The sequence below is a fragment of the Adiantum capillus-veneris genome, chromosome 27 (genome assembly GCF_014529385.1).
Source record: "Adiantum capillus-veneris isolate H3 chromosome 27, ASM1452938v2, whole genome shotgun sequence".
Classification (NCBI taxonomy): domain Eukaryota; kingdom Viridiplantae; phylum Streptophyta; class Polypodiopsida; order Polypodiales; family Pteridaceae; genus Adiantum; species Adiantum capillus-veneris.
In genome coordinates, this window is record NC_140957.1 from 4,983,439 (window position 1) to 4,996,969 (window position 13,531).

General features: G+C 44.9%; 1 protein-coding gene across 3 annotated transcripts in view; it reads left to right on the plus strand.

The window, feature by feature from the left end:
* Positions 1-2,255: 2,255 nt before the first annotated feature.
* Positions 2,256-13,531, plus strand: part of LOC147421434 (uncharacterized) — a 76,770-nt gene continuing 65,494 nt past the window's right edge. For all 3 annotated transcript variants that reach the window (XR_015186840.1, XM_086503538.1, XM_086503537.1), the window contains exons 1-5: positions 2,256-2,531; positions 2,742-2,815; positions 2,897-3,001; positions 3,106-3,358; positions 3,535-3,615. Coding sequence is in view for 2 of the 3 variants with exons in the window: in XM_086503538.1 (XP_086359664.1) it covers positions 2,388-2,531; positions 2,742-2,815; positions 2,897-3,001; positions 3,106-3,358; positions 3,535-3,615 (657 nt within the window). In the remaining variant the exon portion in view is untranslated. The remainder of the gene's footprint in view (positions 2,532-2,741; positions 2,816-2,896; positions 3,002-3,105; positions 3,359-3,534; positions 3,616-13,531) is intronic.

Genomic DNA, 13,531 nt, shown 5'->3' on the forward strand with positions numbered 1-13,531 from the left:
ATTTGTGAACTTTGTAGTTTCTTTGAATTTTGGAAGTATTCTCATCTTCAATTTAAAATTTAAGGTTGAGTGCTCGACCTCTGTGGTTGGGGTCATGGGTTTGAGTGTAGCAAGGCGAACCTATGCACTCATAAGGACGTTTGCTTTGACTTGCATGGGATTTGTGTGATTGGAAGTAAAAAGTTGTTATTCTTTTTGCATCCATGTCTCTTTTGGAGCATGGAGTTGTTCACTTTGTGAAGTGAGTGTTGCTGAAAACATTTTTTTTTAAAAATAGGGATAAATTAAAAAATTAATGGGTGGGATTATACTAAAACTAGGTTTTTTCCTCCAATTGTTATGGGTGTCCTAACCTTCAAATTAAACCTTATGAGTATGTGGCCCATCCTATGTGTGGAGAGAGAGAGAGAGAGAGAGAGAGAGAGAGAGAGAGAGAGAGAGAGAGAGATCCTTTCCTTGGCGCCCAATCCACTCTCTTTCTTTCTTTATCTTGGTCTCCCACCCCTCCCACAAACCCCCCCCCCCCCCCCCGCATGTCCCGTCCAAGCCCTTTCCTTATGTCACATGGCAGGGGTCTCTAAGGTGCATTAGATATAGTTGAGAAAATTTGTAGGTGGGATTACACTAAACCTAGGTTTCTCTCGAGCACTCTGATACACACTAATTTTTCTCTATTATTCAATAGTCAATTATCTATACTCATTATTATTTCAATAGTCCATTATCTACACTCCGATACACAATAATTTTTCTCTATTATTTAATAGTCCATTATAATGGAGCTTGAAAAATTAGAGGAAGGAGAGGGCCTCCAAGCATTGCCTTCTAATTGAATTGCATGGCCTATTGTATCAATGTCAAAATTGTGATGTTGAGTCCCTACTGGGTCATCCTCCTTTTTGTAGACACATTAAAGTGCCTTCAAAAATTGCATGAAGTGGTTTAGATTCTACGCAACTCCATTCTTTCCCAATGAGCTGCAATAGTCATGATCGTGCATTTGATAACACGTGTGTGTGTGTGTGTGTGTGTGTGAGAGAGAGAGAGAGAGAGAGAGAGAGAGAGAGAGAGAGAGAGAGACCCGGTAGACTACACAAATCCAACCTTTTCCAACAACGGACATATTGTATAGCCAAAATTGTGTGCTTGATAGCTTGCGTGTGTGTATACACATATTCACACACACTCTATGTGTGTGTGTGTGTGTGTGTGTGACCGTCACTGTATGTGAGAGAGAGAGAGAGAGAGAGAGAGAGAGAGAGAGAGAGAGAGAGAGAGAGAGAGCGAGCTCCCACTAGCAAGTAGACAGAGGAAGAGAAAGAGTGAGGTGGGTAGTTGGTGGTGATTACACATAGGTACGATAGGCTAAGCGGTGGTGCCGCGATGTTCAACAACAGTAACTCGATTGTGAGGTGGTGGCGAAAAGCGGACAAGCATCGCTTGCTTCCATGGGAGCACTTGGTAGTAGCTAATAGGTGCTCAAGGTAATGAGTGTACATGGGTTTTCTTCTTAGAGTGATTCCAAGGACTACAATTCCATTCTCCTCACACATGAGAGAGAGAGAGAGAGAGAGAGAGAGAGAGAGAGAGAGAGAGAGAGAGAGAGATCCAACTGCCATGCTTTTCTTCGTTGCAGCAACGCGTGGGTCACATACTAGTTGAGTCTTATGTCAAGCTCACCATGGAAAGCAAAAACATTCAGATATCCATTGTTCCAAAGAGTCTCAATCCAGAATCAAACTTGGCTTTGATATTTGGCAAGAATGTTTTTCAAGTATGGGCGATCTACTAAAGGTGCACTGAAGTGGTTACGTATGCTTGTATGTTGATGATCCAATCCATAGGCAATTGCTACCAAACCACTTTGCGATAAGAACATATTTATACCACCATTTTTAAAAACTTGAAGGTAGTAAATTGTTCTCCATATATTGCAAATTCAACAAAATAATATATTTTATGATGACCTTTGACCTCCATAAATTTTATTGCTATCCATATTTCCTAATACTTAATCTCTTCAATATTAAGAGCTTTAAACACTGAATACAGTTTATACAAATATCGGACTAACTAACAAAGCAAAACTCAGGCGTGCTGTTGTCTTTAGTTACTTGCATTCCATGAATAACTGCGAATTGAATTGGACGTTTAAGAGCTTGCCACAATTGAGCCTTTGGCCCTATGAGTAGGCCTAAACTTTAAAGGCCAAAAAGTTCATAGAGTGTGGAATTAGAATTCAAAATCGCGCCCCCTCTGCTCTCATTCGCAAAGCCTGCTCTTCCACCGGGCGCACCGGGAGGAGGAGGAGCAGGAACTATCCAATAGGACGGCCAAACACTAGCTCCGTCTCTTCTCAGAGTAAAGAGCTCAAGAAAAGAAGAAAGATGGCGGAAGCGGAAGCGGAGGATGGCGACCTGCAGATCATACGGGACGTGTTGTCGGTGCATCACGTTCCTGTAGTTGCCTCGCTGCACTGGGACAGGCTTCATTCCATTCTTCACTCCCTCTGTGACAAAATTGCAACCCAGGTGTACCCGACGTACACTCCGACCCCCCAAACCCCAACCCCAACAACAACACACACACACACACACACACACACACACACACACACACACACACACACACACACACACTCACTCGTTGCTTGCTCCCATGTACCTTAGTATACACACAGAGGATCCATAAACACACGAGTGTTTTTCCATGCAGATCTCTCAATTATTTTCTCATTTCAGGCTTTGCGCCTTGAGAAAGCAGAGGAACAAGGCAAAAAATTTCTGGGTCTGAAGGAAGAGCTGGGCCAGTTATGGTATGAACATGTTTCCTCTTTGTCCCCTTTTCATTGCATCACCATGCGTGCATTTTTCTTATAGATGAGTGAACATGGCAGCCAGAATGCTGTGAAGGAGATGAAGGATGCCAAGGAGATTGAAATGGAGCAGCAGCAACGTTGGTCGCAAATGGTCGAAGAACGTTTACAATCTCTTCAACAGGGGTAACTGTTTGAACACGTCATCCTCTCCATACAAAATTTGTATGTTTTGTTTTTGGAGAGACATAGTCTCCTCAGTCTAATGACTGGTTCTGCTATACTTACAGATTGAATGCGAACGCAAACAACATGAAGCGGCTTGATGACCTGGATGTTCCCTCTACTCTTGGTCGCTTGGATGCTTTAGAAGAAGCAAACAAGAAGTTGGATCGTCTGGATGCTTTAGAAGAAGCAACTAAACACTTGGAAGCTATCCAGGCTTCTCACCCAATCTCACTCGACAGCTTGAACCAAAAGCTGGAAGAGCTAGTTGTTGATTTTGAAGAGCACAGTGAGAAGCTTCACACCCTAGAAGAGCAGGTTATTATCAGATTTGGAGCAGGATAACTCAGACAAAAGAGAGGTTTTAATAGTTCTAAGGCGTGTTTTGATTCTTTGGGACTGTGCGCTTGCACTTTATTCTCCTAAAAAATACTCTGTGCAGAAGGTGAACCTTACAAATTTAACCTATTCATTCATATTTTATATCTCCACAGAATGAAAAGTTGAAGTTACAATTGGACCAGATGAGGAAGTCTAATGCCTCCGATTTGGAAGCACTTCAACAATATTGTAGAGTAAGTGTTTATGATTTGTTCCATCAAGTTTCACAGGTGATAAAATTGAGTTGGTTGTTGTTTGTGCTGCTGCAAATTTCCTGATTATATGGGAATTTGGTTGGCCGATTTAAACTTGTTGGCTTAGCTGATAAGCTGACTTGCACATCATGGTCAATGTCTGCAATTGGTCTGATTGCATGAGGATGTGACTAAGGGGTTTGAAGCCCGTTGTAACCTTCAGCAAGCCTGGCATGATTACGTGAATATCTTGGAGGAGAGTAGGCAATTTTGCTGACGTAAAGCTCTTGAGAGCTATGCACAAGAAACTACCTTTGAAGCCTCGTGCTTGTAGATTTTTGCTTGTGGGAGAGAGCCTTTGGGTGAGCTCTTTGAAGTTCTTGAATTGGATTTGCTGCTAGGAAAATGCCCTTAGATGGACGAGCACTTGGTGCTACTATAGTGAGAACAACCTCTAATGCCTTGGCCTTGGAGGTTCTTGAAATTTGAAGGTTTGCAGGAAGTAGCCGCGGGAATGTCCTCTTGCTTGTTGGAGCGTTGCAGATACTAGGTCGCGGGATGGGCCCCTCGGTAAGGGGGTAATCTTAAGCCTCTTGGGCGATACTGGCCGCGGGAACTGGAGCTCGGCTGGCAGTTGTGGACAAGCAAGGCCGCGGGAGCACCTGCTTACAGATCCGACGCTGCCTTTTTTAGGGTTGATTGAAGGCCATTTGGCGTCTATAGGTGGCTCGAAAAGACTGAGTGTGCGTGGGAATCAAGTCCAACAGACTCGAACTCGAAAAAAGTTGTAATTTACCGCCTAACTCACGTCCCTGTCAGACTTGCCCGATAATGGTAGCTCACTTTGAACCCACGACCACACAAGTCAACATACTATAGATACTGTGCTAGACATTGAGCCCTCGTGGTTTTGCTTGTGAGAGTTTACCCGAAAAAGAATACTTATCCTTAGTTTGGCAGGGGTGCGCACACACATAAATGCCCACACACCTAAATATAGAAATAAAATTGAATGGGGTAGGAGTGTCGGAATAGGGCACTGGAGGAGTCTATGGAAAGCTCTCGTCGAGCATTTCCCACACACAAGCAATGATTTGCAATAATGAGCAAAGGAATGGATTAATTGAAGATGCAAAGTACTAGAAAATCGATGCAAAATGTGTCCTAAATGCATACACAAAAGTGGATACTCTTCCTAATCAAGCCTATCTAGCCATGGAGGGTAGTGGCCTCTTGGGTGTGCCAAGGACATGGCCACACATAGCTAGATTAGGGCTTAATTTAGTGAGAGATGCAACTAGTTACGGAAAATGCCACTGGACCAGAACGATGGTTAAGAAATACTAATCACTCTAATGGAGATGCTAATCACTAACACACAAATGCATAACAACAAACCTAGCTAGCACACCATGGCTCTGATACCACTGGATGGGAATGGGATCGTGCTAGCTAAGGTGGGTGATAGACAAACATTGTGTGCACGTGTGAGTGTGTGTAGGCTAGATTGTTACTCAATTTTCTCCAGAGGCTTTGACTACAGACACCACAGATCCTATTGGGCAGGACACTTGCAGGTCTATTGGCACTTCTTTCACGACAAGGAGTTGTTTTTCACACTCAGTTCGGGACCTTCACGCAATATCTTCACCCTGTATCGGCGGAGTACAGCAGTTTGCTACATTGCTCGTGACGACACTTTACCATGGAGATCTCTCGGAGGTTGGGACACCCTAGACTGTTGCTATACTCATGGAGTATTGTCCTTCAGTGGACATCGTAGTAGACATCTTTATCATTTGCCTCACATCTTCGGCGTCATACGGTTTGTTCAACATCAAGTGCTGAGAGGGGGTGTTGACTTACACCACTCTGCTGCTTCACAGGTCTAGGGCATACATGTACGGCTAGTGTGCCTCCGAGCTAGCCACCCTTTGCATATGCATTTAGACTGCATCATTGTCCGGCCGCCCACACTAGGCCGGCCACCCACTTTTGTCCGGGCGTCCACACATATATTTCCATATATCAGTTTCTTGTTGGGTTGTGGGGGATTTTTCCAAGCATTGCCCTACCTCCCCTTGGGCAACTATTTAAAGGGCCAGGGGGTACCCACTTCCATCATATTGATTGTACTGAGGGTCTTCTGCTCATGGTAGTCATGAGGGGCTGATCACCCCCTCTTCACCATATCTTGCGTTTGTGGCATAGTTATCGGGGAACGCGTTCCCTAGGCTCTGGAACACCGGAACGCCGTTCCCTCACCCCCTGCCAGGCCGGAACGTCTCGGAACATTTTACCGTTCCGGGTGACCAATTTATACCGGAATGGCCAAATCTCAAAAATGGTGAGAAATGGGCAATCTTTTGCAAATTTGTAGTGAGCATTAGGTGTTTTTCAAAGTGTGCAAGGACTCAAAATGCACCCCCTCACACCCATTTCCTTCTCAAGCAAATCCACATGCCCTCAAGGTCTAAGGCTTAAGCCTTAAGCAAGGTCTAAGGCTTAAGCCTTACGCTCTCTCGACTCTTGAGTCTCAAGCTTTCTCCCTCGCTTGAGTCTCTCCCTCTCACTCTTAAGCTCTCTCCCTCTCTCTCTCTCTCAAGCTCTCTCCCTCTCCCTCCCTCTCGAGTCTCTCTCTCCCTCTCGCATCATCCATGGCCTAGGGGTCTTCAATCGAGTTTTCTGTGAGTGTTAAGAGTCAAAGGACTCTAATACTACTTGTATTCAAACTTCAAACATGTAGAGCTAAAAATTGCATTATTTGGGTGTTTTTTATGCCTCCCGTTCCGCCCTATTCCCATTCCGGACCCCTGGCCATTCCCCCGTTCCACAAGGGTCCCCGTCGCTGTTCCCGTTCCGCGTTTCGGGTAACTATGGAACTTTGTGGTCTACTCTCTCTCTCTCTCTCTCTCTCTCTCTCTCTCTCTCAGGATAGTTTCCTACGAAGTTAAAACTCTCTTCTTCTTCTTCTTCCTCTCTCTCTCTCTCTCTCTCTCTCTCTCTCTCTCTCTCTCTCTCACGCTGCGCACATGTGCACACGTGCACTAGCCCCATGTCTATGAGGAAAACAAGTGAACCCACTCGACATTGGAAATCACTGGAGGCCATTCAAGATGGCCAATCCATGTGCAGTCCCCATATCTGTCAGATATTCCCCATATCTAGTGTGCTCCTCATCCTACGAACACCTGGCCAATCCCATATCATTGACATCCAATTCTCTCCACATTTCCTGTAAGGTATCGTAGAAAGCTGTCTGAGATTGACCTGTCTTGGCATTAAAGTCTCCTTGAAGAATGACATCTCCATCCCTAGAGAACTCCCATATGTCCTCATGCAATATCATGTAGGGTGATTGCCCCTTGGGGCTTGCGCGATACATAATGAGATGTGATGGAGCATATTTCAATGTAGAGTGGCCTCCTTATCTCCGCTCTCACTTTGGCCAACATATATCTGGCTTGCTCATCTCTCTGAACAATACAAATGAGGGGTTGAAGCTTCTCCTAGAATAGGACTGCCACACCTCCTGACTCACGTCCTCTATGCGTTGATCTCACATCCGCCTACAAGTAGTCTCCCAATGGTATCCCGTCACTCTAGGTAATGTGCCGGGAGGAGTGATGCGTCTCCGAGTAAAAAATAATGTCTCTTTCCTTAAAGCTATCCTCAAATGTGCCTACATCTAGCCTCATTGATCCATTACAATTCCATGCTGCCATTTAAGGTTGGTCCTATAGGTCTCTCATCGTCATGCGGTGCGTTTTTTCAACACCACTACTCTCCCTCCCCTGTAGAAAGCAACTCTCTTGCCGCCTTGATCTCTCGCATCAGCTCTTGCACGTGTGCTTCTTGTGTTAGAGTGAGGTCATCACCCAAAAATATCCTAGTTTGCTTGAGTGTTGGTCTCTTCTTCCGGAATTTCTTCCTAGCTTCCAACGTAGGGAAATGTATAATGAGTGCTCTTTCCTTGGGACTTCCTTTCTCATTCCTTCCCTTCTTGCCAACTCTCCAAGCACCTCTGTGTGTGGGTTCAGAAACACCCATGCGCTTCAAGAGCTCTTGTACTTCTTCTTCGACTTTTCCATTATTTTTGAGACCTGCATATTGATGATAGTGGATGTCGGTGTGGCTTCATGCATCTTATCTTTTCCTTTCTTTGCGTCCTCCATCCACTTTTTAGCTTTATCAACCTTCTCTTGTTTGAATAGGTACTTTGCCATGAAGAGGTTGTTCGTGCCTTTTGCTCTTCCTCCTCCCGTAGAGTTTTTACCTGCTCCTTAATGCTTTCAAGCTCCTTTATCATTGAGGTTGATTTTTCTCCCTCTTTTGCAAGGGTATTTTTGCAAGCTGCTAGGCCTTCCTTAAGTGCGCTCGCTGCTGTTGTATTCCCTTCGCTGCGCCATTGGCCCCCTCCCGCCCCCCCTAGGGGCCCGCCCACTTTGCCCACCCGCTAGCCCTCGCTGCTCTGCTCGTCCGCGCGCTGCCCACCCCTGCTGTAGCAGCTCGCGCCATTGCCGCTGCTACAGCCCAGCCCGCCATTACCTCCGTTGTCGACCCCCTGTTGCAGCCGCTCCCGCCATTGCCGCCCCCGCCTATGCTTTGGCACTTCAAGCCCTAGTTGCTACTCCTCTTTACCCCTTTAGAAAAAGCACTCAAGCTACTGTACCCGTGGCTCGAATACCATTCATTGCAAGGAATAGAAGAGAGGGTCGTTCAACACCAAAACAGCACCGGCTCCTGTCAAGCTTCTAATAGCTCAATAGTGGTTAAGCCGTAGGAAAGCCCCGTAGGACTCCACTATTAAGACCATAGCTCTCGACGGTGATGCTCCGTTAATTGCACAAAGGCAGGTGCACTGCAAGGTTGAAAAATCCCTATTCTACTTACTCACATGCAATTAATAGTACCAACCATTTATAGCTAGCTTGAGGACCTCCCTTCTTGAGCAAGAAAAGAGAAACCTTGTGCTCTGATACGAATGTAACATTTAATGGCCTAGTAACTTGTGTGTAGCGGAAAATAGCATGAACATAGTGAGCATTTCATTATAATAGATTCCTAATGATAATAACAAGAGTGCTTGGTGGAGAAAGCAACAAAAAGCATAACACCTAGTTAGATAGCATGAATAATACTTCAAAAGAGAGAGAAATTAAGCAATTGACAACAGTTGAGGACCGGATTTACATGGAGCCGGTCCCCCCTCCAAAAGGCTTTGTATTATGGTTTCTCCCATCAAGAGAGACATTTTACAATACAATTTCTTGTGTTCCTTCAATACTAGCTAGTGCAATGAAGATGGAAACTTCATGCACTACGCAAAACACTTATCAAACACAACATCAATTCCCTCACGGTCTCAGACCCAAGACCTCACACACCTTCGAAGATGGTGAGAGCTAGCAGGGTATGAGAGTAGATTGAGAGGAAGAAGGAGTATTCTTACGAGAAAGATGTACGTCTCCTCACATAATCACTCATATTAGCATAGCTTAGCTTAGTAATTAGCATGGTAGAGGAGATGAGCATGCATTGAAGCTTGGCTCTTGGTTGGATTTGCATCACAAAGCCAAGAGTTGTTGGTGTAGGCCTCCCTTCTCACAAGCTTGTAGTAGGTGATAAGCTTTCCATTAACGCTTGAGAAGGAGAGAGTCTTCTTTTCTTCACACATGAGCTAGTGTGAGTGTGTAGGTGATAATGCCTTTGAAAAATCAGCCCCCTCTCTCTTGGTCGACCCCTCTTGCTATTTGCTCTTGCTAGCATCCTATTGGACCTCCCAAGGCTTAGCCAATGGTAATTAAGTAGCATAAGTGATAGCCTTCTGACACGTGTCTCCCTTTCCCCTTTTGTGAGAGCTTTAGGTAATTATTTAATTCAACTAAACTCTCATTGGACCCCTTTGCCTCTTGGCCAATAGGAATCCGGCAAGCCATTTGGCTGTTGAATGCTCATTGGTCCCCTTGGGAGACTGTCCAATAGTCTTCTAGAGAGCTTAATTCTTATTGGTTCTTTTATTAAGTGTTTTTAAATTAATTAAACTAGATTTACTCTAGCCTAATTCTCATTGGTCCACCTCCAAGGCCATCCTATAGGATTTGAGTACACCTTGTGGGCATCTCGGCTAGGGAGCTGACATGTGTCCCTCTTTCCCCTTGTGTACAAAGGGGAAAGAGGGAGCTGACATGTGTCCCTCTGTCCCCTTGTGTACAAAGGGAGCTTGTGTGTGTGTGTGAGTTTCTCTCTCATCCCCTACTTGCAAGGCTCGCCCCCTCCTATGTAGGGATTGATAAAGACTTTTTGTGACACACACTAAGCATCCAATTTCCCTAGTGTTTGGCCTTTGGACACAACCTTTGAATTTTGGAACCTTAGCATTTTGGAAGTCTTAATGGGCTGAACCTTAGGGTCTTTTGAGCCCATTGTTGCACATGGCTCTTTTACAGATGCCCCCCCCTTTGGATCCCTATTTTCCCTCTTTTGGATCCCTATTGTGGCCAGTCTGCTAGCTTAACCAATATTCTAGCTTTTTCTCCCCTGGCACTTCCCCATATTAAATGATCAGTTTAACATGAGAAAATCATATAGGAGAATTAGATATTGATTATTATGACTGCACTGGTCATTGCCTACTGGTCCCTCCTGCGCACTAGTGTCCTGACAAAACGTGCTCATGCCAGTGAAACTTGCTCACGCTGAGTAATGGGCTGACTGCTCGGGTTGGAGAGAGATCTTAACTCGCGTTGGCGAAACCTGAGAGAGAGAGAGAGAGAGAGAGAGAGAGAGAGAGAGAGAGAGAGAGAGAGAGAGAGAGAGAGAGAGAGAGAGAGAGAGAGAGAGAGAGAGAGAGAGAGAGAGAGAGAGAGAGAGAGAGAGAGAGAGAGAGAGAGAGAGAGAAAATGAAATGAAATGAAATGTTATATTAACGTCTTCAAAAGGCCAGAATGACCTATGAGACCAAACTGATACAAAAGTGGTGAATCTGTTACAATGTCTAGGTACCTTAGTACTGAAGTACTAAGTGTGAAATTTAAATGTGAAACTAAATACAAAGTATTAAATAAACTTCTTAGGATCATTCTGGGTGTCTAGCTAGAATGCTTCTAATCCTTTGTTGTAGTCTCCTCCGGTGAAGTGTGCTTCTGCATCTTGGTCGTGGTCGTCTCGATTTCCTAAGCTCAATTGCTCTGTCAATTAGGGTGCCTTTGGGGAGAATGTGGGTACTCCTTTGTGTTGGCTGCTGGCCTCTTGCTTCCCCTTCCACTCCTGCTTCTCTCGATCCGAAGAAGTCTGTGATCTGCCTCTGAGGCTGTAGTGCTCTTTGTCTTCTCATTAGATTATCCCTGTGCCGATGTAGTTCCAGTAGGTACAAGCCTAAGCATCTTTGATCTTGGTATTGCATGATTCTATCTAGAGGTCCAAAGCCCTCTTTAAAGAGGCAGTGAAAAAACCCATGTATCTCGTAGTATACTGTGCAATGGCATATATAGTGTAATTCTGTCTCCGGCTCCATTCCGCATAACTTGCAAATTCTGCTCTCAGGTGGGATTCCCCTAAATCTGCCAAATTCAATTTCCAACTGGTGTGAGGATGTACGAATCTGACCAATAGCACATCTCACCCCATGAGACAGGTGGGTATCCATGTAACTCGGGCGAATCACAAATCCATCTTCAGATAGTTGTAGGAAGTTTTCTTTGTAGTCGGCCATCTTCGTGCCCAATTCTTGTGTAGGGTCTACCCATGTCCTCTTAGTATCCAACTGTATAAGATCCCTGTCGGATGATTTTATTAATCTCCTTTCGTGTAATTGCCAGTGATGGAGCCTCAAGAGAGTATTGGAAGGGGGGCAATCTTTCCATACTGAACCCGTGTCTCTGAAACCACGAGGACAGTTGTGCATACCAGCATGATGTATCCCCTTTCATTGCCAATTGTCGAGAGGATTCGAGGGCCAGTCTAGTATATCGGCCATTATTTGTATCCCACAAACCATGTATAAAGGACACTGATCTGGTAAGAGCTTCAATTTCTATCGGAGGGGCCGCTAGTTCCGCTCGGGTAATCGCGTGTGGTACGGAGGCCTTGGCTCTAATCATTCGGGAAATCATAGATACCAAAGGTCTCTCCATTGACTTCCAATTATCCTGATCCACAGATGGTCCCCAAATCTGGACCCCATAAAGCATAGTCGAAGCCACCACAGTATCAAAGAGCCAAAGTTTTGTTCATGGTTCCTGAAATTGCACTTGTGAACACATCCTCTCCAACCCTCCCAGGGCTGCAGAGGCTCTGGATAATCTAGCATCCGCTGCTTTCTTAAGAGTAAACTTCGGTCCTGCAAATACCACCCCAAGGTATGTGTATGCATCTGTGTACTCTACTGTATCCTGGCCATGTGCAAATGTAGGTGCCGATCTCCTAACCCACTGCGGTGTGGTGTTAAACACCATAACTTTGGTTTTACCCAAGTTTACCGACAGTCCACTGTCCTCCGCGAATTTATGTAAAGCATCTAGCTGCCTCTGCATTCCATCTGGTGATTCTGCTATCAATACAATATCATCTGCATACAACAGCAACGGGATCCATGACCCTGCAAGTTGAGCACCTCTGTCACCTTCTCTATCAATGTAATCTGATACCTCATCTATGTACATACCAAATAAAGTTGGGGACAGTGGGCATCCTTGCTTTACTCCAACGGTGGAGTGAACAATGTCGGAATCCCCTTCTGGAGTACGTACATAACCAGTTACTGATCCGTATAAGGCCATGATCCCCCAAATAATCTCTTTGGGGACCCCTAACTCTTGCATCCTGTGCATCAATCTGGCCCTCGGTACTGTATCAAAAGCTTTTCGAAAATCCACAAAGCAACAATACATTCTTCTCCCATTTGCTCTTCCTTCTTCAATAATGGCTCTGAGCGTAAGAATATGATCTAAAGTGGAATAACCCCTTTTGAATCCAGCTTGTCCCGTTGCCCTTATGCCCTGATTCTCTGCCCATCTACTCAATTTTTGTTCAAGAATGGATGCGTACAGTCGGGTCAAAGTGTGACCTACCATAATGGTACGGTAGTTCCCGGGTATCATAGGATCCCCTGACTTGAAAATAGGTACAATAGTAGATAATTTCCAAGATTCAGGGAATCCTTCACACATGACCCGATTAAACAGACGAGCAAGGACTTCTGAAAGTAGATCCCTGGCATGGATCAAATGTTCTGCTACTAAACCATCATGATCATATGCTCTTCTTGTCTTCATCTTATCAATGGCTTTTTCCACCATTTCCATAGTAAAGAAAGTACTAGTAGCAGGGCATGGCTCTAGTGGATCTGGTAATGGAGGCTGTCCAGATACCATATATAATGATGTTACATATTGACCCCATATCTCAGGAGAAGTAATCGTCGGAGGCGGTGAGTCCTCGTGAAATAAGCGCCATGCCTCATGTGAGTCCTGACTCAAGAAGAGCTGATATAATTCCTTCTCCAGTTTGGCTAAAAATGCCCTTTTCTTGCGACGTACTATACGCCGAAGAGCAATCCGAGACTGCTTATATGTGATGATCCCAAGTGTAAGCTCTTTCTGGACCTGGGTTCTCGTCTCTCTGCATTCCTCGTCATACCAGCTGTTTTGAGGCATGTTCCCAGCTACTCTCTTCTGATCAGGTTGAGTATGTGGGTATGCCTCTTGTGCTGCTCCATGTAGTATCTCTGTTAATTGAGAAGTAATCTCCTCTACAGTATATACTGGCTCGGCTGTCCACATCCTATTATAGATCTTTTCCACATAGACTGAATCAGTTTCTGGCGTGAAAATATATCTTGTGTGTGTCTTCTTCCTTTGTACTTGAGAGGCATTGTATTGGAAGGAGATGGATAAGGTCAATAGAGCATGATCCA